The sequence below is a fragment of the Anomaloglossus baeobatrachus genome, chromosome 10, assembly GCF_048569485.1.
Source record: "Anomaloglossus baeobatrachus isolate aAnoBae1 chromosome 10, aAnoBae1.hap1, whole genome shotgun sequence".
Taxonomy (NCBI): Eukaryota; Metazoa; Chordata; class Amphibia; order Anura; family Aromobatidae; genus Anomaloglossus; species Anomaloglossus baeobatrachus.
Genome location: NC_134362.1, coordinates 58,149,539 through 58,174,697, shown reverse-complemented (window position 1 = coordinate 58,174,697; position 25,159 = coordinate 58,149,539). Strand labels below are relative to the sequence as shown.

Below are 25,159 nucleotides of genomic sequence, written 5' to 3'. Positions count from 1 at the left end.
GCGAGGGCTCACAGTCTACGAGGGATAGGTGAGGATACAGTAGGTGAGGGTAGAGCTGGTCGTGCGGTGCTGTATCAGACTGTATCATTCATCTGAATGAAGGTGTTTTTGTAGCAAATACATGATTTTTACAAGTGAATAGGAGAGCCGTTCAAATTTCTTCCAAATGTGTACCTTGTGTTAATATACCAGTATTGAGGTTCATTTATTTTAACCAGTTTTCCAAATATTTCCATCTATGCCTATTTCCTACTTTGAAAAGGTTATGTGGATTAGTTTACATATGGAGTTAGGGTACCGTCACACTTTAGCGACGCTCCAGCGATCCCACCAGCGATCTGACCTGGTCAGGATCGCTGGTGCGTCGCTACATGGTCGCTGGTGAGCTGTCAATCAGGCAGATCTCACTAGCGACCAGTGACCAGCCCCTAGCCAGCAGCGACGCGTGGAAGCGATGCTGCGCTTGGTAAGTAAGGTAAATATCGTGTAACCAAACTCTTGGTTACCCGATATTTACCTTGGTTACCAGCGCACACCGCTTAGCGCTGGCTCCCTGCACTCCTAGCTAGAGTACACATTGGGTTAATAAGCAAACCGCTTTGCTTATTTACCCGATGTGTACTCCGGCTACGTGTGCAGGGAGCCGGCACTGGCAGCCTGAGAGCGGCGGACGCTAGTAACCAAGGTAAATATCAGGTAACCAAGCAAAGCCCTTCGCTTGGTTACCCGATATTTACCTTGGTTACAGCTTACCGCAGGCTGCCAGAAGCCGGCTCCCTGCACATTCAGATCGTTGCTCTCTCGCTGTCAAACACAGCGATATGTGCTTCACAGCGGGAGAGCAACGAGCAAAAAATGAACCAGCACTGTGTGTAACGAGCAGCGATCTCACAGCAGGGGCCAGATCGCTGCTCAGTGTCACACACAGCGAGATCGCTAATGAGGTCACTGGTGCGTCACAAAAAACGTGACTCAGCAGCGATCTCGCTATGTGAGAAGTACCCGTAAGTTGGGCTAAGTGCGCCTAAGGCTTGAGGCTTGCTCACTGCATGTATGGTGGGGAAGTTCCTCACTAGTGCATATGTGAAGTGTATCCATAGGACTCCATTTATGCCATGGAAGGCTTTATCTATTTAGCTTCCATCAGGGTAGTATGTGCGGCAAATCCTTTATAAAGATATCATTTGAGAATGTAGAAGCCTTGGATATAGGCTGATGCCTCGAAAAGGCTTGATATTTAGTAAACTGTTTGCTCTTCCTATGGAGGGTAAATCAGTAAAGGTATGTGCCCATGATCAGGACCGACAGCGTCCTGGATACAGCGGGTCCTGACCTGCAGGTCCACGAATCTCCTCCGCAGGAGACTGCAGCTGCCTGTGCCCACGATCCAGGTTCGGGCAGTTGCAGTTTATCACGTTGTTCTCCCTGCAGAGAGTGCTTTTGACTCCGCAGCAAAGAATTGACATGCTGCCGCTCGGAAAACCGCACCACAGGTCAGTTTACACTGCGAGCAATACACGCACAGTGGGCAGGAGATTTCTAGAAATATCATCCACTGTTCTTGTACTGTACAACGCAGCATTGTGGACGCAGCTGAAGCATGCTACATGCAAAACGCTTTGAACACTGATCATGGGCACGCACCCTAAGAGGCAGACACTGATCCAGTTTGTCAGCTCTGTTATACGTATATGTTTAGTTACCTTAGTGTATATTGTTTAGCTATTTTTTTTCTCCCTTCTCCACCATAAGGCAAGGAAGCAATGCTGAAGAAGTTGCCGTTCTGGCTGCCCTTTTTTCCTCATAAAAAGAAAACAAAACGCAGAAGGAAACTGTCTACAATAGTGACCTCTTTTCTCATATAATGGGAATATGTCAGCAGGTTATCAACCGCCATATGTGCATGTAGCTCCTTCAAAGACAGGTCCAAACAATGGAAGGAAGAAAAGGGTTAATCACCTGCGCCGCCAAACCAGTCCAAATTATGTAGATAAAATGTGATTTTATTTTTTTTTTTTTTTGTTCAACGCGTTTCAAAGCCCTGAGAGGTTTCTTCATCCAGTCCAGCAATACCTTTACATATGGCTAGCCCGTTCCTCTGTTACTGTGAAATTGGTGTTAGAATTCATATGCTGAAGAGCTATGTGTAGATCTGAAGCCTCTGTCACTCCAGCTCTATTGCCCACCCAACATCAGACAAGCAGGAGGTGGTGGCACTTGGCGAAGAATAAAGATGGAGTGACCAAATGACTGAACAATGACTTCCTATAATACCTCATTGTATAACTGTGGGGTGCGTTGTGCACAAGAACAAATGGCTTAAAGTGAACCTCAGTGTGACTGATTCCGGACTTTTGGTCATGTGCACTACATGGGTTTGAAGCCAGGACTCGTACACCCGGCGGCCATGCGCACTATGAAGCCAGGTGCACGCATCCTGGCTTCAAACCCGTGCAGTGCGCATGACAAAGTCCGGGATCATGCGCACTGATATCCAGTGTTGGATGCGTTGGCGGCGAAGAGGTGAGATCATTTTGTGACGCTGCACATTCAATAGCATGTTGGCACACCCACAGGGGCGTACTATCATGCTAATAGGCCGACTAGCCAGGGGAAATGACACCCTTGCGACTAGTCCCCTCACTCATTAGCATATGATAAAGAGATCTATAGAAAATGTATTTCTAAAGATCTCTTTATCTATGCTAGTGTATACAGGGACGGTTAGGCAGGGATTAGCAATATGCACCAAGAACTGCTCGTGGTTCTGGGTGTATATGGCACCTGACAGGTTCCCTTTAATTCATTTTGTCATATAACGAGTGCTGTCTTGACTGAAAGACATGATACAGGTAAAATGTGCAACGTTGTCTGATGCATCCATTATATTGGTGGATTGAATGAATGTATATTTTAGTCCTATATCATTCATCATATTTACTGCCAGAATATCTGTAAGCCTTGGACTCTGGTCAATAGATGGTGTGCTTTTGTGCTCAGTCATTGAACTTTTTGGCTATTTCATTGTCAGCCTATATTTTGTTGGTTTTTAGAATACTATGGAATAAAATATTGACACCTCTTTCAGTCCGAGACCATCAAGCAAGGAAGCCAAACTGGCATTAAAGAGAATTTGCCTATAAAATCAACCCCTCCCCTCAAAATATTATATGGGCTTGCAGATCTTTGAAAGGTAAATGAATCTACACCTTTTACATCTTTTATCTATTGTTGCATTCTTGAAAAATTAGCATTTAAATCATGATGCAAATGAAGCGTTTGGACCTGCAGAGCCCTTTCCTTATCCTCTGCCTTCTCAGGTTGTTTCCTCACCAAGCACCAGCTTCTAAAGGCCCCGTCACACTAAGCAACATCGCTAGCAACATCGCTGCTAACGAACAACTTTTGTGACGTTGCTAGCGATGTTGCTGTGTGTGACATCCAGCAACAACCTGGCCCCTGCTGTGAGGTCGTTGGTTGTTGCTGAATGTCCTCGGCCATTTTTTAGTTGTTGCTGTCCCGCTGTGAAGCACAGATCGCTGTGTGTGACAGCGAGACAGCAACAACTAAATGTGCAGGCAGCAGGAGCCGGCTTCTGCGGAGGCTGGTAACCAATGTAAACATCGGGTAACCAAGAAGCCCTGTCCTTGGTTACCCGATATTTACCTTTGATACCAGCCTCCGCCGCTCTCACTGTCAGTGCCGGCTCCTGCTCTGTGCACATGTAGCTGCAGGACACATCGGGTTAATTAACCCGATGTGTGCTGTAGCTAGGAGAGCAGGGAGCCAGGGCTAAGCATTGTGCGCTGCTCCCTGCTCTGTGCACATTTAGCTGCAGCACACATCGGGTAATTAACCCGATGTGTGCTGTAACTAGGAGAGCAGGGAGCCAGCGCTCAGTGTGTGCTGCTCCCTGTTCTCTGCTCTGTTCTGTAGCTCCGTGCACTGGTAACCAAGGTAAATATCGGGTTGGTTACCCGATATTTACCTTAGTTACCAAGCGCAGCATCTTCCACGCGGCGCTGGGGGCTGGTCACTGGTTGCTGTGAGCTCACCAGCAGCTCGTGTAGCGACGCTCCAGCGATCCCTGCCAGGTCAGGTTGCTGGTGGGATCGCTGGAGCTTCGCAGTGTGACATCTCACCAGCAACCTCCTAGCAACTTACCAGCGATCCCTATCGTTGTTGGGATCGCTGGTAAGTTGCTTAGTGTGACTGGACCTTGACTCCCCATCAGACCGATTTCAAAGACAAGGAAAGGCAAGGAAATCGGATAGTAAGCTTTGCATATATAATGACACTGATTTCTCAGGAATGCAGCAACGGATAGATGGTATAAAGGTAACAATGGATTTACTTTCAAAGACCTGCATGCCTATCTATATATTTGGTTTGGAGATCTTAATGTTACTGATCTTCACTGTAAACATCCTTCAGACCACCCGGGAAGTTTTAATTAGTATAAAATTATGTTTCTTTGTCGCTCCATTGGGAGACCCAGACAATTGGGTGTATAGCTATTGCCTCTGGAGGCCACACAAAGTATTACACTTAAAAGTGTAAGGCCCCTCCCCTTCTGGCTATACACCCCCAGTGGGATCACTGGCTCACCAGTTTTGTGCTTTGTGCGAAGGAGGCAACACATCCACGCATAGCTCCACTTTTTAGTCAGCAGCAGCTGCTGACTATGTCGGATGGAAGAAAAGAGGACACATATAGTGTCCCCAGCATGCTCCCTTCTCACCCCACTGTATGTCGGAGGTGTTTGTAAGGTTGAGGTACCCATTGCGGGTACGGCGGCAGGAGCCCACATGCTGATTCCTTCCCCATCCCTTTTTACAGGGCTCTGGGTGAAGTGGGATTTACCGGTCTCCAGGCACTGAGACCGTGCTCCATCTACAGCCCCTGGAGAAGATGCTGGATGGAGCGGAGTACATCAGGGACATGGCCCTGCTTCCTCAAGGTACTCTGTGTCCCCGTGCATTTGGCGCTCACACCGCAGCATGCTGGGTGTTGTAGTGCGCCGGGGGACATCAGCGCTGCGGCGCCTGTGCCATGGCCTCATTCAGCTTTGCTGAAGCAGGCTCACTTATGGGAATTGGTCGCGCCGGCCGCTGGGACTGCGGCGCGGCTGGCACTTGTAGTGCGCCGGGGACTTCAGCGCGGCCTGCGCTTTTACGGCGGCCGCGCTGATAACTAGAGTCCCCGGCTTTTGCGGCCTGCTTCCGTTCGTTCCCGCCCCCAGACCTGCCAGTCAGGAGAGGGGCGGGACGCTGGCCACTTCCAGGAATCGGTCGCGCCGGCCGCTGGCAGCGGCGCGGCTGGCACTTGTGGTGCGCCGGGGACTTCAGCGCGGCCCGCGCTTTTACGGCGGCCGCGCTGATAACTAGAGTCCCCGGCTTTTGCGGCCTGCTTCCGTTCGTTCCCGCCCCCAGACCTGCCAGTCAGGAGAGGGGCGGGACGCTGGCCACTTCTATGAATCGGTCGCGCCGGCCGCTGGAACTGCGGCGCGGCTGGCACTTGTGGTGCGCCGGGGACTTCAGCGCGGCCCGCGCTTTTACGGCGGCCGCGCTGTTAACTCGAGTCCCCGGCTTCTGGGCCTAGCTCCCTTCGTTACCGCCCACAGCCCTGACAGTCAGGGTAGGGGCGTGACGCTGCATAGAGCAGAGCTGAGAGCTGGAGTATGTTTTGCATACTCCACCCCTCTCACTGTGTGCACTGTGAATCCGGATTCCCGCACTTTCTCAGGCACGCCCACGGCTTCCTTCTCTACAAGGACACCGGCAGCCATTAGTGTCAGTTTCTGTACGATACAGAGACAAGTGTGGAAGACCCTGGCATTCTGATAGTCACACAATCGCTGTAACAGGCGTTAAGCAGCACCTGTGGTGCTAACCCCACTAGTGCAGAAGTGCACTTATAGATATGCTTGTACTATATACATTGCACTGTTTGGTCGCACGTTGTATATACCCTCCTGGATTATGCGGAGGAGTTATCAGCATATTCTCTGTGTAAAACAAAGGTGCAGAACCACATGTTTTTCTATACAGCTGGTACAGCATGTACGGCTATACGGCCGGCAGGTACATAGACTCCCATTGTATGCACTAATGGCCAGGGGATGAGGACGGTGTCTGCAGTATTTACTGACAGTTTTTCTGAGACTATGGCTATGATACTAGAAGCCTAGCAGTCCGGACATGTCTCTCACAATATGGGCACTGTTGAATCATTGATCCATGGCCCCCCTCAGTGTGAATAACTAACAGCTCCGGGAATGTCACACGCATCCCAGAGTCACGGCTCTGCACGGACGTCAGTCCCAGACAGCCTAAGTGGGCTCGCTATGAGCGGCCTCGGTTTCATCAGGGTCCTAACAGAAGGACTCGCTGTGTAATGAGGCGGAAGTAGCGGCTCAGGATTCTGATCCTGAGACCGCTCTCAATCTGGATACACCTGATTGTGACGCCATAGTAAATAATCTTATAGCGTCCATCTATAGAATGTGGGTTATTTCTCACAGCTCCTCCAGTGGAGGAGTCAGCTTCACGTATTTTTCTGGACCACTCTGCCTTCAGAGAGGCAGTCCAGGAACACCACGCTTATCCAGATATGCGCTTCTCCAAACGGCTTAGGATACACGTTATCCCTGTCCCCTGACTTGGTCAAGGACTGGACCCAATGTCCCGAGCGGCATCCTCCAATCTCCAGGCTTGTAGCTAGATCCATAGTTGCAGTGGGAGATGGAACTGCAAACTCAAAGATGCCACTGACAGACAGATGGATCTCTGGTCGAAAGCCATCTATGAGGCTGTCGGCGCACCGTTGGCTCCGGCATTCTCTCCCTTGGGGCACTCCAAGCTATTTCAGCTTGTCTTACACAGATTGACACGGTTACACGTACATCTGTGCCGCAGGTGGCATCCTTAACCTCTCAAATGTCTGCATTTGTTTCTTACGCGATTCAGGCTGTCCTGGACTCTGCGAACCGTGCGGCGGTAGCCTCCGCTACTCCGTGTTTTTAAGCAGAGCCTGGTCTGCTCGTTAAGTGAATGGAAGGCAGATTCTGCTTCCAAAAAAGGTTGCCTAACCAGTTGCCTTTTTCTGCTGACCGACTGTTTGGTGAGCGTTGGATGTAACCATCAAACAGTCCAGGGGTAAGGATTCATCCTTTCCTCAGCCCGGACACAACAAACCCCAACAGAGCAAGAGGCAGTCGGGGTTTTCGGCCTTTTCGAGGCTCGGGCAGGTCCCATTTTTCCTCGTCCAATGTGGACTCAAAAGGATCAGAGGAGCTAAGATTCTTAGCGGGCTCAGTCTCGCCCAAAAAAGCGACAGTCTGAAAACCCGCTTCCAAGGCGGCTTCCTCATGACTTGCGGCCTCGGTCGGTAGCAGGCTCTCCTGCCTTGGCGATATTTAGCTGCCATAGGTCAATGACCATTGAGTGTGAGACATTCTGTCTCACGGGTACAGGATAGAGCTCACTTCTCGTCCTCCAACTCGATTCTTCAGAATTTCTCCACCTCCCGGCCGGGCCGCTGCTCTTCTGCAAACAGGGTGCACTCTATAGGCAGAAAGAGTGATGACCCCCGTTCCTCTTCAGGAACAAGGTCACGGTTTTTACCCCAAATTCTTTGCGGTACCTATAACAACGGGCCGTTCCGTCCCGTTCTGGATCTAAAAATGCTCAGCAAGCTCGTGGACACCAGGCGGTTCCGGATGGAATCCTCCGCCATGTCATCGCCTCAAGGTCCCAAGGATATTTCCTAGCATCATTAGGCATCAAGGATGCTTATCCACACGTGCCGATTGATCCAGAGCACTAGCGTTTCTACGCTTCGTTATAGGAGACGAACACCCTCTGTTCGTAGCTCTACCTTCCGGCTAGCGACAGTCCAACTGGTCTTCGCCAAGGTCAGGGCAGCAGTAGTCACAGTCCTGCACTCTCAGGGTCACTCTGTGGTCCCGTCTTTAGACGATCTACTTGTCAAGGCACTCTCTTAGGAAACATGCCAACACTGCCCGAACGTTGCGCTGGAGACTCTCTAGAGTTTTGGGTGGATCATCAACTTTTTAAAGTCAGATCCGACCCCGACCCTATCGATAACATATCTAGGCATAGAGTTTCTTACTCTCTCAGCGATAGTGAAGCTGCCGCTAGACAAACAGCATTCACTACGGGCTGCAAGCTCTTCTTTAAGAACCAGTCGCACACATTGAGACGCCTCATGCACTTCCTACGTAAGATGGTAGCAATGGAGGCAGTTCCTTTCGCGCAGTTTTACTGCGTCCACTACAATGGGACATTCTCCGCCAATGGGACGAGGAGTCGACGTCCCTCAACAGAGTCGTCGTTCTTTCTCAGGCGGCCAAGGAATCTCTACGGTGGTGGCTTCTTCTCACCTCTTGGTCAAAAAGAAGGTCCTTCCTATCCCCGTCCTGGGCGATAGTTACGACAGACGCGAGTCTATCAGGGTGGGGAGCAGTTTTTCTCCACTACAGCGCTCAGGGTACGTGGACTCAGCAAGAGTCCACTCTTCAGATCAATGTTCTTGAACACAGAGCAGTGTATCTTGCCCTACAATCCTTCCAACAGCGGCTGGAAAGCAAGCATATCCGACTTCAGTCGGACAGCTCCACAGCGGTGGCATACATCAACCACCAAGGAAGAACGCGCAACCGGCAAGCCTTCCAGGAAGTCCGGCAGGTTCTGATGTGGGTGGAAGACACGGCATCCACCATATCCACAATTCACATCCCAAGTGTGGAAACTAGGAAGCTGACTTCCTAAGTCGCTGAGGTGTGGCCGAAAGAGTATGGTCTCCTCACCCGGACGGGTTTCAGGAGATCTGGCGCCGCTGACAGAGGCCGGACGTCGATCTAATGGCGTCACGGCACAACAACAATGTGCCAGCTTCATGGCACGGTTTCACAATCATCGAGCTCTGGCGGCAAACGCCTTAGTTCAGCATTGGTCGCAGTTCCAGCTACCTTAGGTGCCACCTCTGGCATTGTTGCCCAGAGTACTGCGCTAGATCAACACCGACTGCGGCCGCGCCATCCTCGTCGCTACAAATTGGCCGAGGATGTTGTGGTACTCGGTTCTGTGGTGCCTCACGGTAGGCTAACCGGGGGCACTACCAGACCAATCAGACTGGCTGTCTCAAGGGCCATTCTTCCATTTGAATTCTACGGCCCTCAACCGGATGGTGTGGCATTGAGTCCTGGAACCTAGTGTCGTCAGGATTACCTCAGGACGTGGTTGCCACCATGAGACAGGCTAGCATACCAACGTCCGCCAAGATTGACCACAGGACGTGGAAGATGTTCTTATCTCGGTGCTCGGCGCAGGGTGTTTCTCCCTGGCCGGTTGCATCGTCTATGTTTCCTTCCTTCCTGCAATCTAGGTAGGAAAATGGGTTGTCGCTCAGTTCCCTTTAGGGACAAGTCTCAGCGCTATCTGTATTTTTTCAGAAACGACGACTTCCTCAGGTACGCACGTTCCTACGGGGAGTTTGTCTTCTCAGCACTCCGTACAAGCGGCCGTTAGAGCCCTGAGATCTGAACAAGGTTCTAATTGCTCTCCAGATGCCGCCTTTCGAGCCTTTGAAGGATGTCTCCCTTCCCGTTTTTCACGGGAAGTGGCCTTCTAGTAACGGTCTCGTCTCTTAGGAGAGTTTCCGAGCTAGCAACGCTCTCATACAAACTCCCTTCCTGGTCCTTCACCAGGACAGGGTAGTTCTGCGTCCGGTTCCGGAATTTCTCCCTAAGGTGGTATCCCATTTTCATATCAATCAGGATATCACCTCACCTTCTTTGTGTCCTCGTCCAGTCCATCAATTTCAGAAAGATTTGCATCTGTTGGTTCTGGTGAGAGCACTCAGGTTCTACTTCCCGCATGGCGCTCCTGCGCCACCCGGATGCACTCTTTGTCCTTGTCGCTGGTCGGCGTAAACAGTCGCAAGCTTCCAGATCCACCCTTGCTCGGGGGCTCGAGGAACTAATTCTTGAAACCTACAGTTCTACTGGGCTTCTGGTTCTCTCAAGGCCGAAGGCCCATTCTACCAGAGCCGTGGGTGCATCCTGGGCATTACGGCACCAGGCTACGGCTCAGCAGGTGTGTCAGGCACCCACCTGGTCGAGTCTACTTACTTTTACCAAGCATTATCAGATGCATACCTACGCTTCGGCAGACGCCAGCCTAGGTAGATAAGTCATTCAGGCGGCGGTTGGCCACCTGTAGGAGAGGGCCGTTTGACGGCCCTATCATGAGGTATTCTTTTACCCACCCAGGGATTGCTTTTGGACATCCCAATTGTCTGGGTCTCCCAATGGAGCGACAAAGAAGAAGGGAATTTTGTTTACTTACCGTAAATTCCTTTTCTTCTAGCTCCAATTGGGAGACCCAGCACCCGCCCTGTTTTCTCGGGGTTTTTCTGTTTTTTCGGGTACACATGTTGTTCATGTGGTATGGTTCAGTTCTCCGATGTTTCCTCGGATTGAATTGGTCTTTAAACCAGTTATTGGCTTTCCTCCTTCTTGCTTTGGCACTAAAACTGGTGAGCCAGTGATCCCACTGGGGGTGTATAGCCAGAAGGGGAGGGGCCTTACACTTTTAAGTGTAATACTTTGTGTGGCCTCCAGAGGCAATAGCTATACACCCAATTGTCTGGGTCTCCCAATTGGAGCTAGAAGAAAAGGAATTTACGGTAAGTAAACAAAATTCCCTTCTTTCCAATTTCCTGTTGTCTAAATTTGGCTGCTTATTCTAGTCTGGAAAATATGGCAGTATATAGATTTTTATATTTGATCATTATGAAGGTAATGGTCACAAAATATAAATCTATTAGTCATCTAAAAGAAGGATGCAGTGTGACGTTCCTCCACGGAGAATTCTTCTGACTTCCTTATGCAGATGCACATTTAAATAAAAGAAAACAAAGAAAAAAAAAACATTTTGTTATTTTGCTGCTTCTCTTACAGACCACAGCTGAATTCCTTTCTTCCTCCTTATCTATGCAAAAAGAAAATGGGAATACTCACTGCATTTCGAAATAGAGGGAATCGGCAAGCATGCTTCGAAGAGACTCTGGTGAATACATACAAAGCAGCTACAGAAAATGTTTCCTCTGAAGACGGGGATGTAGTTAACTGCAGAGAGTATTTGAAGAAGTGTCATGAGCTTCCTTACTATGGGTAGGTGTGATAATGAGGAATCTGTCATTTGTTGCATGCATTTCGGGGTAAAATCTTAGCATAGCATTAGACCATGTTCCAAAGTAGTAGCGAAATGCTGCAGTTTTCCGAGTGCTTTTTTTTTTTTTTCTCTACTGGGTTTACCTGTTCAAATAAAGTGGATGTCATTTCATGAAAACACATGTCCACAGAAAATTTAAAATACTATTAAAATGTTTTTTTTGTAGATTTGTTTTTTTTTTGTCTTCTAAAGGCTTTTATGGGGTGCTGTAAAAAACAGTTTAAATGGACTGTCACTAGATTTTATTGTTTTCCCTATAAGCTGCGGCACCACCAATGAGTGCCCTCATATACAGCGTTCTAGAATATTAGAGGCCAAGCCGCTCTATAAAACATGAAAACTACCTTTATTGTACTCACTTGCGGCACAGTCCGGCCCGATGAGTGTCATGAGTCCATCACCTCCTCCATCTTATGCGATCGCCATCCTGCTTCTTCCGAGCCAAGTGGGGATGACGCGTCCTACGTCATCCACAGAGGCCGCAATTGCGTACTTGCGCATGCGTACTTTTATCTGGCCGGCTGAGGGTAGATCAAAGTATTGTGGTGCGCATTCGTGGGCGGTTTATGACTTTTCCATTACCGTACTTTGATCTGCAATCAGCAGGGCAGATGAAAGTGCGCCTGCGCAGGACCGCAATGCCAGCCTGTATGGATGACATAGGGTGCATCATCCACACTGAACTGGGAAGAAGGAGGACGGAGATCGCAGCAGAGAGGAGGCGTTGGACCCACGACCAGCGATGCCCATCGGACTGGACCACCCCCTAGTGAGTATAATAAAGGTGTTTTTTACGTTATACAGAGCAACCTGGGCTCTTATACACAGTATTCTAGAACGCTGTATATAAGGGCTCACTGGTGGTGGTCGCAGCTCATAAGGGAAAAACCTGGTGACCAGTTCCCTTTAAGGGCAGAATCAAAGCTTTTCTGTACTAAAAACAAAACAAACAAAAATGCATTAAAATGCTCTGCTTCAAATAAATGAGAAAATGCATAAAAGAGCAATACTCAGAGAAGATGCTTGTTGCGCAAGTTGATGCAGGCACCTGCAAATAAAGAGCAGCAGTAAAAAAAATGCAGCATTTATGCAACATGAGAACACAGCCTTACATTGCTTTCATTTTGTTTTTCAGATGTGCCTTTTTTCAAGGAGAAGTAGACAAGCCCTCTCAAGGTTTTCTCAACAGGAATGGTCGTAAAAATGTATCTGTAGCCATTAATATGGAGGGTGTGTCTGTCATAGATCGCAAGGAGAAGGTATTTTTATTGATCTCTCATAGAATAAGGAATTTTTGTATAATATTCTTTACACAAATGTTGGAAGTGGTGAAACTGAACATTTTGTTTTACTTTCTAAAAGAAAATATATACCGTATTTTTCGGACCATAAGACGCACTTTTTTTCCCCCAAATGTTGGGGGAAAGTTGGGGGTGCGTCTTATGGTCTGACTATAGGGCTGCGGCTGGGAATGAGGGTGCTGCGGGTCATCGGGGGCACGAGCAGGCAGCAGCAGCGCCTGCCGTGACCACATGGGCCCGCTCATTACATATGCACGCCCATCCTCCCGCCCATCTCTCAGTGCAGAAGCCGGCGCTGACAGGTGGGCGGGAGGACGAGCGGGGACGCGCGCATAGCAAAGAGCCGGCCGCATGATCACCCCTGGCAATTACAGCCTGGAGTGATCATGTGCGGCTGTATTCACTGCCCCCCGCGCGTCATTACCAGCGCGGGGTGCAGTGAATCAGTACACTCACCCGTCCCCGTGTGTGGAGCCGCCCCCCTGCTGCACGCGATGACTTCCTGTCTGTGCCGGTCAGCTGATCGGCACAGACAGGAAGACATCGCGATGCAGCAGGGGAACGGCTCCACACACACAGGTCAGTGGCGCAGAGAGGAAGATATGATCGGTGCTGGAGGGAGTGAGGAAAAGGTGAGTATAAACGTTTTTTTTTTTTTCTCTGTGCTATAGGATACAGGCCATATACCAGGATGGTATATGAGCACGATGGGGGCATATAGCAGGATGGGAGTATATGAGCAGGCAGGATGGGGGGTATGTGAACAGGATGGGGGGTATGTGAACAGGATGGGGGGTATGTGAACAGGATGGGGGGTATGTGAACAGGATGGGGGGGTATGTGAACAGGATGGGGGGTATGTGAACAGGATGGGGGGGTATGTGAACAGGATGGGGGGGTATGTGAACAGGATGGGGGGGTATGTGAACAGGATGGGGGGGTATGTGAACAGGATGGGGGGGTATGTGAACAGGATGGGGGGGTATGTGAACAGGATGGGGGGGTATGTGAACAGGATGGGGGGGTATGTGAACAGGATGGGGGGGTATGTGAACAGGATGGGGGGGTATGTGAACAGGATGGGGGGGTATGTGAACAGGATGGGGGGGTATGTGAACAGGATGGGGGGGTATGTGAACAGGATGGGGGGGTATGTGAACAGGATGGGGGGGTATGTGAACAGGATGGGGGGGTATGTGAACAGGATGGGGGGGTATGTGAACAGGATGGGGGGGTATGTGAACAGGATGGGGGGGTATGTGAACAGGATGGGGGGGTATGTGAACAGGATGGGGGGGTATGTGAACAGGATGGGGGGGTATGTGAACAGGATGGGGGGGTATGTGAACAGGATGGGGGGGTATGTGAACAGGATGGGGGGGTATGTGAACAGGATGGGGGGGTATGTGAACAGGATGGGGGGGTATGTGAACAGGATGGGGGGGTATGTGAACAGGATGGGGGGGTATGTGAACAGGATGGGGGGGTATGTGAACAGGATGGGGGGGTATGTGAACAGGATGGGGGGGGTATGTGAACAGGATGGGGGGGTATGTGAACAGGATGGGGGGGTATGTGAACAGGATGGGGGGGTATGTGAACAGGATGGGGGGTATGTGAACAGGATGGGGGGTATGTGAACAGGATGGGAGTATATGAGCAGGCAGGATGTGAGTATATGAGCAGGCAGGATGGGGGGTATATGAACAGGATGGGGGTATATGAACAGGATGGGAGTATATGAACAGGCAGGATGGGAGTATATGAACAGGATGGATGGGGGGTATACCAATAGGATGGGGGTATATCAATAGGATGGGGGGTATATCAATAGGATGGGGGTATATCAATAGGATGGGGGTATATGAACAGGATGGGAGTATATGAGCAGGATGGGGGAATATGAGCAGGATGCTGGTATAGGAGCAGGATGGGGGTTTATAGCAGGATCATATACAAGGCAGGAGGATCATTACCAGGATGGGGTACCTTAGTAGAGAATTTGGGGACATTACCCCCATAACAGTGTCAGCAGCAGATCCTCGCCCCATAACAGTGTGTCATGACCACATTTTTTGCTTAAAGTTTTATTTTCCCATTTTCCTCCTCTAAAACCAGGGGGCGTCTTATATTCCGGTGCGTCTTATAGTCCGAAAAATACGGTACTTTCTTGGATTATAAACTAAATAAGTAGCGTAATTTAATCCCCTCTTGACTTTGAATGTACTAATATGTCCTACATCAGGCATTAGTCTATGGAGTGGGCTCAGAAGCTGAGTGCTCCAAATACAGCAAATGCTGGTGGTGTAACACAGCTGGCATCCATCTCAAAAAGCCGCAATTGGAGCTAATCTCTGACTGTTGCTGGTAAACCCTTACATGCAGCTGTCAATCCAATAACAGTATTTAATGCACAAACTCCTGGGGGGGGTTATCATTTTGTGCGCCCTTCGACCCTCCTGTGACAAGATCATGGAGTGAAGTAAATGAGTCCATGCAGAGTCCATGGGCTTTCTATGAGATTTGAGTCCACAACCTCTCATATCCCAAGCAACAAGCTTACTTCCCATCATTGGTCTAGTGGTAGGCTTTTCGCTTGGGATTCGAGAGGTTGTGAGTTGGAATCTCAGAGAAAGCCCATGGACTCTGTATGGCTCCATAAAATCATGGAGTGACCCCGTTGCTGCCATTTGTGAAGCTCAGCCACAGGCTGGACTTCATTGAAGACTATCAGTGTCCTTATATATTCTGTGGTATTGTAGTAAACGGAACAAGTGATCAAACTACCAAATGTTAAAGTCCCCTGAGAGGACTAAAGGAATCAAGATAGAAAAAAAAAAAACTTTTTTTTTTTTAAAGAATAATATTAACTTGATTCGCCTTCTTTTCTTTCATTCTTAAGTCTGATCAAAATATAAGAAGATCTATATATCAGAATTGCAATTTTTCTTTACTTACAGTGTCTCCTCCAGAAATGCGAAAATGTTATAAATGGCAATCAAAATTTCTTCGGCGCTCCATTGGGAGACCCAGACGATTGGGTGTATAGCACTGCCTCCGGAGGCCACACAAAGCAATTACACTAAAAGGTGTAAGGCCCCTCCCCTTCTGGCTATACACCCCCAGTGGGATCACTGGCTCACCAGTTTTCTGCTTTGTGCGAAGGAGGTCAGACATCCACGCATAGCTCCACTGTTTAGTCAGCAGTAGCTGCTGACTATATCGGATGGAAGAAAAGAGGGCCCATATGGGGCCCCCAGCATGCTCCCTTCTCACCCCACTTGTGGTTTGTAAGGTTGAGGTACCCATTGCGGGTACGGAGGCTGGAGCCCACATGCTGTTTTTCCTTCCCCATCCCCCTGAAGGGCTCTGAGGAAGTGGGATCTTACCGGCCACCAAGCCCTGAGGCCGGGCTCCATCCACAGACCCATAGAACCTGCTGGATGTGGAGCGGGAGTGCCGTTCAGGGACAAGGCCCTGCAACTTTCAGGTACTCTGTGTCCCCGTATGGCAGGCCACGCACACCCCAGGCTTGCTGGGTGTGCTAGTGCGCCGGGGACTGTAGCGCTGTGCGCTGGGCTTATAGTCCCCGCAGATTACTGGGGGACTTTATGTGTGTGGATCGCCGCGCCGACCGCCCCTGGAGCGGCGGCGCAGCTGCGACTTGTAGTGCGCCGGGGACGCGCCGACCGCGCTTTTACGGCGGCGGCGCTTCTAACTTTAGTCCCCGGCTTTCTGCTCCGCTTCGTTAACGCCCCCCACCCTGTCAATCAGGGTAGGGGAGAGACGTTGTTCAATCGGCAGCGCCGAGGGCTGGAGCACGATTTACATGCTCCAGCCCTCTCACTGAGCACAGTAGGACACAGGCTTCGCGCTTTTTCTCTGTGCACGCCCTAGGCCCGCCCCCAGGCTTGCAGCTCCCCAGGACGCCGGCAGCCATTATACACATGCAGTCTGGCTGGAGAACGGACGCAGGCTCTGGGGGACCCAGGCTAGGGGTTTCTGGCGACCACACACCCGCGCTAAGCGGGCGGTAAGCAGCACATACGTGCGGCCCCACTAGTGCCACAGTGTTATATTTTTCGCTGTACCATAGACACTGCTGTGTCTAGATATATTTATATACTGCACTGTAAGGTCGCTTCTTGGCTGTACACCCTATATTGCTTTGAGGAGACAACAGCATGTCATCCGCAAAACGCAAGGGTGCCAAGGCACGGGCTGTATACACTGCTTGTACAGCATGTGGGGCTAATCTACCAGCAGGCTCCAACGACTCTCATTGTGTGCAATGTTCAGTCCCAGTGGCACTTCGTCAGCCAGAGCCTATTGTGGTGGTAGCCCAGGCAGAGGCGCCTGTGAACCCTGCCCCGGTGACGGGGACAGAATTTGCAGTCTTTGCTGATAAAATGTCTGTGACTATGACAAAAATCCTGGAGACCTTGCAGTCCAGGCCAGTTGCTCAGACCATAGACACTGCTGTGTCTATGTTCCCCGGTCCCCCTCAGTTGGAACTAATCCGTACTTCAAGGGGGTCCCAGGCATCACAGGCTGAGGGCTCTGACTCCGATGACAGTCCCAGTCCGCCTAAGCGAGCTCGCTGGGAGAGACCCTCCACGTCATCACGCGGATCAGGGTCTCAGCGAGAAGGGTCCCTATATGAGGGTTCAGAGGTGGGTGATCAGGAGTCTTGTCCTGACGCCGCACTCAATTTGGATACGCCAGATGGTGACGCCATGGTAAATGACCTTATAGCGGCCATCAATAGGCTGTTGGATATTTCTCCCCCAGCCCCTTCTGCAGAGGAGGCAGCTGCACAGCAGGAGAAATTCCATTTTCTGTATCCCAAGCGTAAATTGAGTACTTTTTTTTCTGGACCACTCTGACTTCAGAGAATCCATCCAGAAACACAATACTTATCCGGACAAGCGTTTTTTCTAAACGCCTTAAGGATACACGTTATCCTTTTCCCCCTGACGTGGTCAAACGCTGGACCCAGTGTCCAAAAGTAGACCCTCCAATATCCAGGCTTGCAGCTAGATCCATAGTTGCAGTGGAGGATGGGGCTTCACTTAAAGATGCCAATGACAGACAGATGGACCTTTGGTTGAAATCTGTCTATGAAGCTATCGGCGCGTCGTTTGCTCCAATATTCGCGGCCGTGTGGGCGCTCCAAGCTATTTCAGCTGGTCTGGCACAGGTGGACTCTCTCATACGTCCAGCAGTGCCGCAAGTGGCGTCCCTAACTACGCAAATGTCTGCGTTTGCGACCTACGCTATCAATGCGGTACTGGACTCTACGAGCCGTACCGCAATGGCATCCGCCAACTCTGTAGTTTTGCGCAGAGCCTTGTGGTTAAAGGAATGGAAAGCAGATTCTGCTTCTAAAAAATGTTTAACCAGCTTGCCATTATCTGGAGACAGACTGTTTGGTGAGCAATTGGCGGAAATCATTAAACAGTCCAAAGGTAAGGACTCCTCCTTACCCCAGCCCAGATCAAGCAAACCTCCACAGAGGAAGTGGCAGTCAAAGTTTCGGTCCTTTCGAGGCTCGGGCAAGCCCCAATTCTCCTCGTCCAAAGGGACTCAGAAAGAGCAAAGGAGCTCTGATTCCTGGCGGGCTCACTCACGCCCCAAGAAAGCAACCGGAGGTACCGCTTCCAAGGCGGCTGCCTCATGACTTTCGGCTGCCTCCCTCCGCATCCTCGGTCGGTGGCAGGCTCTCCCGCTTTTGCGACATTTGGCTGCCACAGGTCAAAGACCGGTGGGTAACAGACATTTTGTCTCACGGGTACAGGATAGAGTTCAGTACTCGGCCTCCGCCTCGGTTCTTCAGAACTTCCCCACATCCCGACCGAGCAGATGCCCTTCTGCAGGCGGTGAATTCTCTAAGAGCAGAAGGAGTGGTGGTCCCTGTTCCTCTTCATGAACGAGGTCAAGGTTTTTACTCCAATCTCTTTGTGGTGCCAAAAAAGGACGGCTCATTCCGTCCTGTTCTGGACCTAAAACTGCTCAACAAGCATGTGAACGCCAGGCGGTTCCGGATGGAATCCCTCCGCTCAGTCATTGCCTCAATGTCTCAAGGAGATTTCCTAGCATCAATAGACATCAAAGATGCTTATCTCCACGTGCCGATTGCTACAGAGCACCAACGTTTTCTACGCTTCGTGATAGGAGACGACCATCTTCAGTTCGTAGCTCTGCCATTTGGACTGGCGACAGCCCCACGGGTGTTCACCAAGGTCATGGCGGCAGTGGTAGCAGTCTTGCACTCTCAGGGACACTCTGTGATCCCTTACTTGGACGATCTACTTGTCAAGGCACCCTCTCAGGAGGCATGCCAACTCAGCCTGAATGTTGCACTGGAGACTCTCCAGACGTTCGGGTGGATCATCAACTTCTCAAAGTCAAATCTGTCACCGACCCAATCACTAACGTATCTTGGCATGGAGTTTCATACTCTCTCAGCGATAGTGAAGCTTCCGCTGGACAAGCAGAGGTCACTACAGACTGGGGTGCAGGCTCTCCTTCAAAGTCAGTCGCACTCCTTAAGACGCCTCATGCACTTCCTCGGGAAGATGGTGGCGGCAATGGAAGCGGTTCCGTTTGCGCAGTTTCATCTGCGCCCACTTCAATGGGACATTCTCCGCCAATGGGACGGGAAGTCAACATCCCTGGACAGGAAAGTCTCCCTTTCCCAGACGGCCAAGGACTCTCTGCAGTGGTGGCTTCTTCCCACCTCATTATCACAGGGAAGATCCTTCCTACCACCGTCTTGGGCGGTGGTCACGACAGACGCGAGTCTGTCAGGGTGGGGAGCAGTTTTTCTCCACCACAGGGCTCAGGGTACGTGGACTCAGCAGGAGTCCACCCTTCAGATCAATGTTCTGGAAATCAGAGCAGTGTATCTTGCCCTACTAGCCTTCCAGCAGTGGCTGGAAGGAAGGCAGATCCGAATTCAGTCGGACAACTCCACAGCGGTGGCATACATCAACCACCAAGGGGGGACACGCAGTCGGCAAGCCTTCCAGGAAGTCCGGCGGATTCTGATGTGGGTGGAAGCCACGGCCTCCACCATATCCGCAGTTCACATCCCCGGCGTAGAAAACTGGGAAGCAGACTTCCTCAGTCGCCAGGGCATGGACGCAGGGGAATGGTCCCTTCACCCAGACGTGTTTCAGGAAATCTGTCGCCGATGGGGAAGGCCGGACGTCGACCTCATGGCGTCCCGGCACAACAACAAGGTCCCAACCTTCATGGCACGGTCTCGCGATCAAAGAGCGCTGGCGGCAGACGCCCTAGTGCAAGATTGGTCGCAGTTCCGGCTCCCTTATGTGTTTCCACCTCTGGCACTCTTGCCCAGAGTGCTACGCAAGATCAGATCCGATTGCAGCCACGTCATACTCGTCGCCCCAGACTGGCCGAGGAGGGCGTGGTATCCGGATCTGTGGCAGCTCACGGTCGGCCAACCGTGGGCACTACCAGACCGACCAGACTTACTGTCCCAAGGGCCGTTTTTCCATCGGAATTCTGCGGCCCTGAACCTGACTGTGTGGCCATTGAGTCCTGGATCCTAGCGTCTTCAGGATTGTCCCAAGGGGTCGTTGCCACCATGAGACAGGCTAGGAAGCCCACGTCCGCTAAGATCTACCACAGAACGTGGAGGATATTCTTATCCTGGTGCTCTGCTCAGGGAGTGTCTCCCTGGCCATTTGCATTGCCTACCTTTCTTTCTTTCCTGCAATCTGGGTTAGAAAAAGGTTTGTCGCTCGGCTCCCTTAAAGGTCAGGTCTCGGCGCTATCCGTCTTTTTTCAGAGGCGTTTGGCACGCCTTCCTAAGGTGCGCACGTTCCTACAGGGGGTTTGCCATATCGTACCCCCGTACAAGCGGCCGTTAGATCCATGGGATCTGAACAGGGTACTAGTTGCCCTCCAGAAGCCGCCCTTCGAGCCTCTGAGGGAGGTTTCACTTTCTAGACTATCACAGAAAGTGGCTTTTCTGGTAGCGATCACATCTCTTCGGAGAGTGTCTGAGCTGGCAGCGCTATCATCCAAGGCTCCCTTCCTGGTCTTCCACCAGGACAAGGTAGTGCTGCGCCCCATTCAGGAGTTTCTCCCGAAGGTGGTATCCTCTTTTCATCTTAATCAGGATATCTCTTTGCCTTCGTTTTGTCCTCATGCAGTTCATCGGTATGAGAAGGATTTACATTTGTTGGATCTGGTGAGAGCACTCAGAATCTACATTTCCCGCACGGCGCCCTTGCGCCGTTCGGATGCACTCTTTGTCCTTGTCGCTGGTAAGCGCAAAGGGTCGCAGGCTTCTAAGGCCACCCTGGCTCGATGGATCAAAGAACCAATTCTTGAAGCCTACCGTTCTGCTGGGCTTCCGGTTCCATCAGGGCTGAAGGCCCATTCTACCAGAGCCGTGGGTGCGTCCTGGGCATTGCGACACCAGGCTACGGCTCAACAGGTGTGCCAGGCAGCTACCTGGTCGAGTCTGCACACTTTCACCAAACATTATCAGGTGCATACCTATGCTTCGGCGGACGCCAGCCTAGGTAGAAGAGTCCTGCAGGCGGCAGTTGCCTCCATATAGGGGAGGGCTGTCTTGCAGCTCTAACATGAGGTATTCTTTACCCACCCAGGGACAGCTTTTGGACGTCCCAATCGTCTGGGTCTCCCAATGGAGCGCCGAAGAAGAAGGGAATTTTGTTACTTACCGTAAATTCCTTTTCTTCTAGCTCCTATTGGGAGACCCAGCACCCGCCCTGTTGTCCTTCGGGATTTTTGGTTGTTTTTCGGGTACACATGTTGTTCATGTTGAACGGTTTTCAGTTCTCCGAGGTTACTTCGGAGTGAATTTGTTTAAACCAGTTATTGGCTTTCCTCCTTCTTGCTTTTGCACTAAAACTGGTGAGCCAGTGATCCCACTGGGGGTGTATAGCCAGAAGGGGAGGGGCCTTACACTTTTTAGTGTAATTGCTTTGTGTGGCCTCCGGAGGCAGTGCTATACACCCAATCGTCTGGGTCTCCCAATAGGAGCTAGAAGAAAAGGAATTTACGGTAAGTAACAAAATTCCCTTCATTGTACGTAATCTAAATTCAGAACAATCAAACAATACGCATCCCCCCCCCCCCCCCCCCGCTTAAAAAAAAAAAAAGAAAGCCGTCGCACAGCTCCATCCCTGGAAACATATTATATATATATATATATATATATATATATATATATATATACCACGTCATTTTCTAAGTTTTTAATAGAAGCTCTGCATAGTATGATTGAGTAATCACATAGGGATAATGCTTTCGGTAATATAGAAAAAAAGACGACTTGCAACATGAATGGTCAGATACATGTGCACATGTGTAATACAACACACAGTCTCAGCACATCAGGGGCGCACGTTCAATTTAAGGGATCTACTTGATATAAAACATAACATGAAGATAAAGTAGACAGCGTCCCAGTGGATGAAGATTCAGTCCATATTTATAATCCATAGAGGTCATACAATACAGCAACATTTCAACAACAGTCTTTTTCAAGCTTGAAAAAGACTTTGTTGTCAAAACGTTGCTGTATTGTATGACCTTTAAGGATTAAAGCCCGCTTTACACACTACAATATATCTTACGATGTGTCGGCGGGGTCACGTCGTAAGTGACCGGCATCCGGCATCGTAAGGTATGTTGTAGCGTGTGACAGCGACGTGCAATTGCGATTGAACGAAAAACCGTTCATCGCGTGCACGTCGTTCATTCCTGACAAATTGAACGTCAGATTGTTCATCGTACCCGGGGTAGCGCACATCGCAGTGTGTGACACCCCGGGAACGATGAACAGATCTCACCTGCCTCCTGCGGCTCCCGGCCAGCAATGCGGAAGGAAGGAGGTGGGCAGGATGTTTACGTCTCGCTCAGCTCCGCCCCTCCGCTTCTATTGACCAGCTGCCGCATGAGGTCGATGTGACGCCAAACGTCCCTCCCACTCCAGGAAGTGGACGTTCGCCGCCCACATCGAGGTCGTATGGAAGGTAAGTACATGTGACTGGGTTAAGCGTATGTGCGGCACGTTCAACAAATTGAACGTGCTGCACATACGATGGGGGCGTTGCAAATCGCATACGATATCGTATGCGAAATTGCAACGTGTAAAGCAGGCTTTAAAAGATGGACTGAATTTTCACCCACTGGGACGCTGTCTACTTTATCTACATGGAACGCTTTCAGTAATGTAAAACTTAGATAATGCAGACAATGAGATCAAACAAAGTCATAGTACAAGAATAATTGTTATAAAAATAAAGTAAAAAGTGGTGTGTGACAGTTTAGAGATTGTCAACACCATGTGATGACACAAAGATAATCAGTCATACAGCTTTACCAAACAGGACAAAGTCAATGAAAACAGTAACACACTGTGATATCTGTGTTTACAAAGTACGGACACATTTCTGATGAGGCATAATATAGTGATGTCACTGGACATGGGTAGAGATGTCTAAAGTGAAGTAAATGCATAGGAGTCACATTCCTCATACCTAACCGACCGAACTTTCAGCGTCTCCCTATCTCACACCACTTCTGCATCTCGCCCCCTATCTGTCGGTGTCCCCCAAGGCTCAGTTCTCGGACCCCTGCTATTCTCCATCTACACCTTCGGCCTGGAGGACAGCTCATAGAGTCCCACGGCTTTCAGTATCATCTCTATGCCGATGACACACAGATCTACCTCTCTGGACCTGACATTACCTCTCTACTAACCAAAATTCCACAATGTCTGTCTGCTATTTCATCCTTCTTCTCTGCACGATTCCTAAAACATAACATGGACAAAACAGAGTTCATTGTCTTTCCCCCTCCTCACTCATCTCCAACAAGCCTTTCCATCAAACTTGATGGCTGCTCACTCTCCCCAGTCTCACAAGCTTGTTGCCTTGGAGTAACCCTCGACTCTGCTCTATCCTTCAAGCCACACATCCAAGCCCTCTTCAACTCATGCCGATTACAACTCAAAAATATCTCCCGGATCCGTGCTTTCCTTAACCAAGAATCTGCATTAGTGCATGCCCTCATCATCTCCCGCCTCGACTACTGCAACCTCCTGCTCTCTGGCCTCCCTTCCAACACTCTTGCACCCCTCCAATCTATCCTAAACTCTGCGGCCCGCTTAATCCACCTCTCCCCTCGCTACTCCCCAGCCTCGCCACTCTGCCAATCCCTTCACTGGCTTCACATCGCCCAACGACTCCAGTTCAAAACATTAACCATCAAAACATTAACCATGACATACAAAGCCATGCACAACCTGTCTCCTCTCTACATCTGTGACCTAGTCTCCCGGTACCTACCCGCACTCAACCTCAGATCCTCACAAGATCTCCTCCTCTGCTCCTCTCTCATCTCCTCTTCCCACAATCGCGTACAAGATTTCTCCCGTGCATCCCCCATACTCTGGAACGCTCTACCTCAGCACATCAGACTCTCCCCTACCGTGGAAAGCTTTAAGAGGAACCTCAAGATCCACCTCTTCCAACAAGCCTACAACCTACAATAGCCCTCAGTCCAGTAGACCACTGCGCAACCAGCTCTGTCCTCACCTATTGTACCATCACCCATTCCCTGTAGACTGTGAGCCCTCGCGGGCAGGGTCCTCTCTCCTCCTATACCAGTCTGTCTTGTACTGTTAATGATTGTTGTACGTATACCCTCTCTCACTTGTAAAGCGCCATGGAATAAATGGCGCTATAATAATAAATAATAATAATAATATTCCCAATATTGTTGCAATACTGTAATAGCAAATACAAAAATAGAAAGTTATTGCATATGGAGCTGTCACTGTACAGTAATCCTACAGAGAAAGAAGAGCCAACACGATCCGAGAGTGGCATGTATCATATAAAAGTGCAAATTCACGGATTTATTCCAACTGTACTATAATACAAAATGAGATTTTTAGCAAATAATTGATCGATTCTTTGAGCCACCCCTGCCACTTCACGGTAAATCTCAATAGTGAGGTCCTACTCTATATTATGTATTTCATGTGCTTCCTAGTTAAAAAAAAAAAAATTAAAAGCAGAACCATAATGAAGCACACATACCTATAACCGCTTCCATGTCGCTGAAAGAGGCACCTGCGGATAAAAGGTCAGACCAAGTCCCAACATGTGTAGCAGACGCCACACACGCCAGGACAATATCAGAACTGACCTTCTCAGTGCCAGACCAACAACTAAAAATAAGGCGGACCAGACCAAGTATGGTGCTTAATTAGCATTCCTGTGGAAAAGGGCGAGGCAGTTGAATGTGAACAGCCACCAACAGGAGGAATATATATTGCAAACCAAAGTCAGGCGTGCATAGCATGGTGGTGGTCAGCCACCAGACCAATGTAGCATAACTTCAACCATAACAGAGACAACCATAATAGTCCTACAGAGCTAGATCCCATGGTGAAGATAGCTTGGGAGGCAGATCAGGGCGCTAGATGAGTATGGACCACTACCGCTTCATTGATGAAGGTTCATGTTTTACCTTTTTAGAATTACAACACTCAGGTGATCCAGAGGTTGGGAGGAGCATTCTAAGCCC

General features: G+C 50.0%; 1 protein-coding gene across 1 annotated transcript in view; it reads left to right on the top strand.

The window, feature by feature from the left end:
* The window catches only part of FRMD8 (FERM domain containing 8), an 83,299-nt gene that overhangs the window by 46,939 nt on the left and 11,201 nt on the right, over window positions 1-25,159 (top strand). Inside the window, exons 7-8 of the mRNA XM_075326814.1 lie at window positions 10,985-11,197; window positions 12,394-12,517. Of these exons, the coding sequence (XP_075182929.1) occupies window positions 10,985-11,197; window positions 12,394-12,517 (337 nt within the window). The remainder of the gene's footprint in view (window positions 1-10,984; window positions 11,198-12,393; window positions 12,518-25,159) is intronic.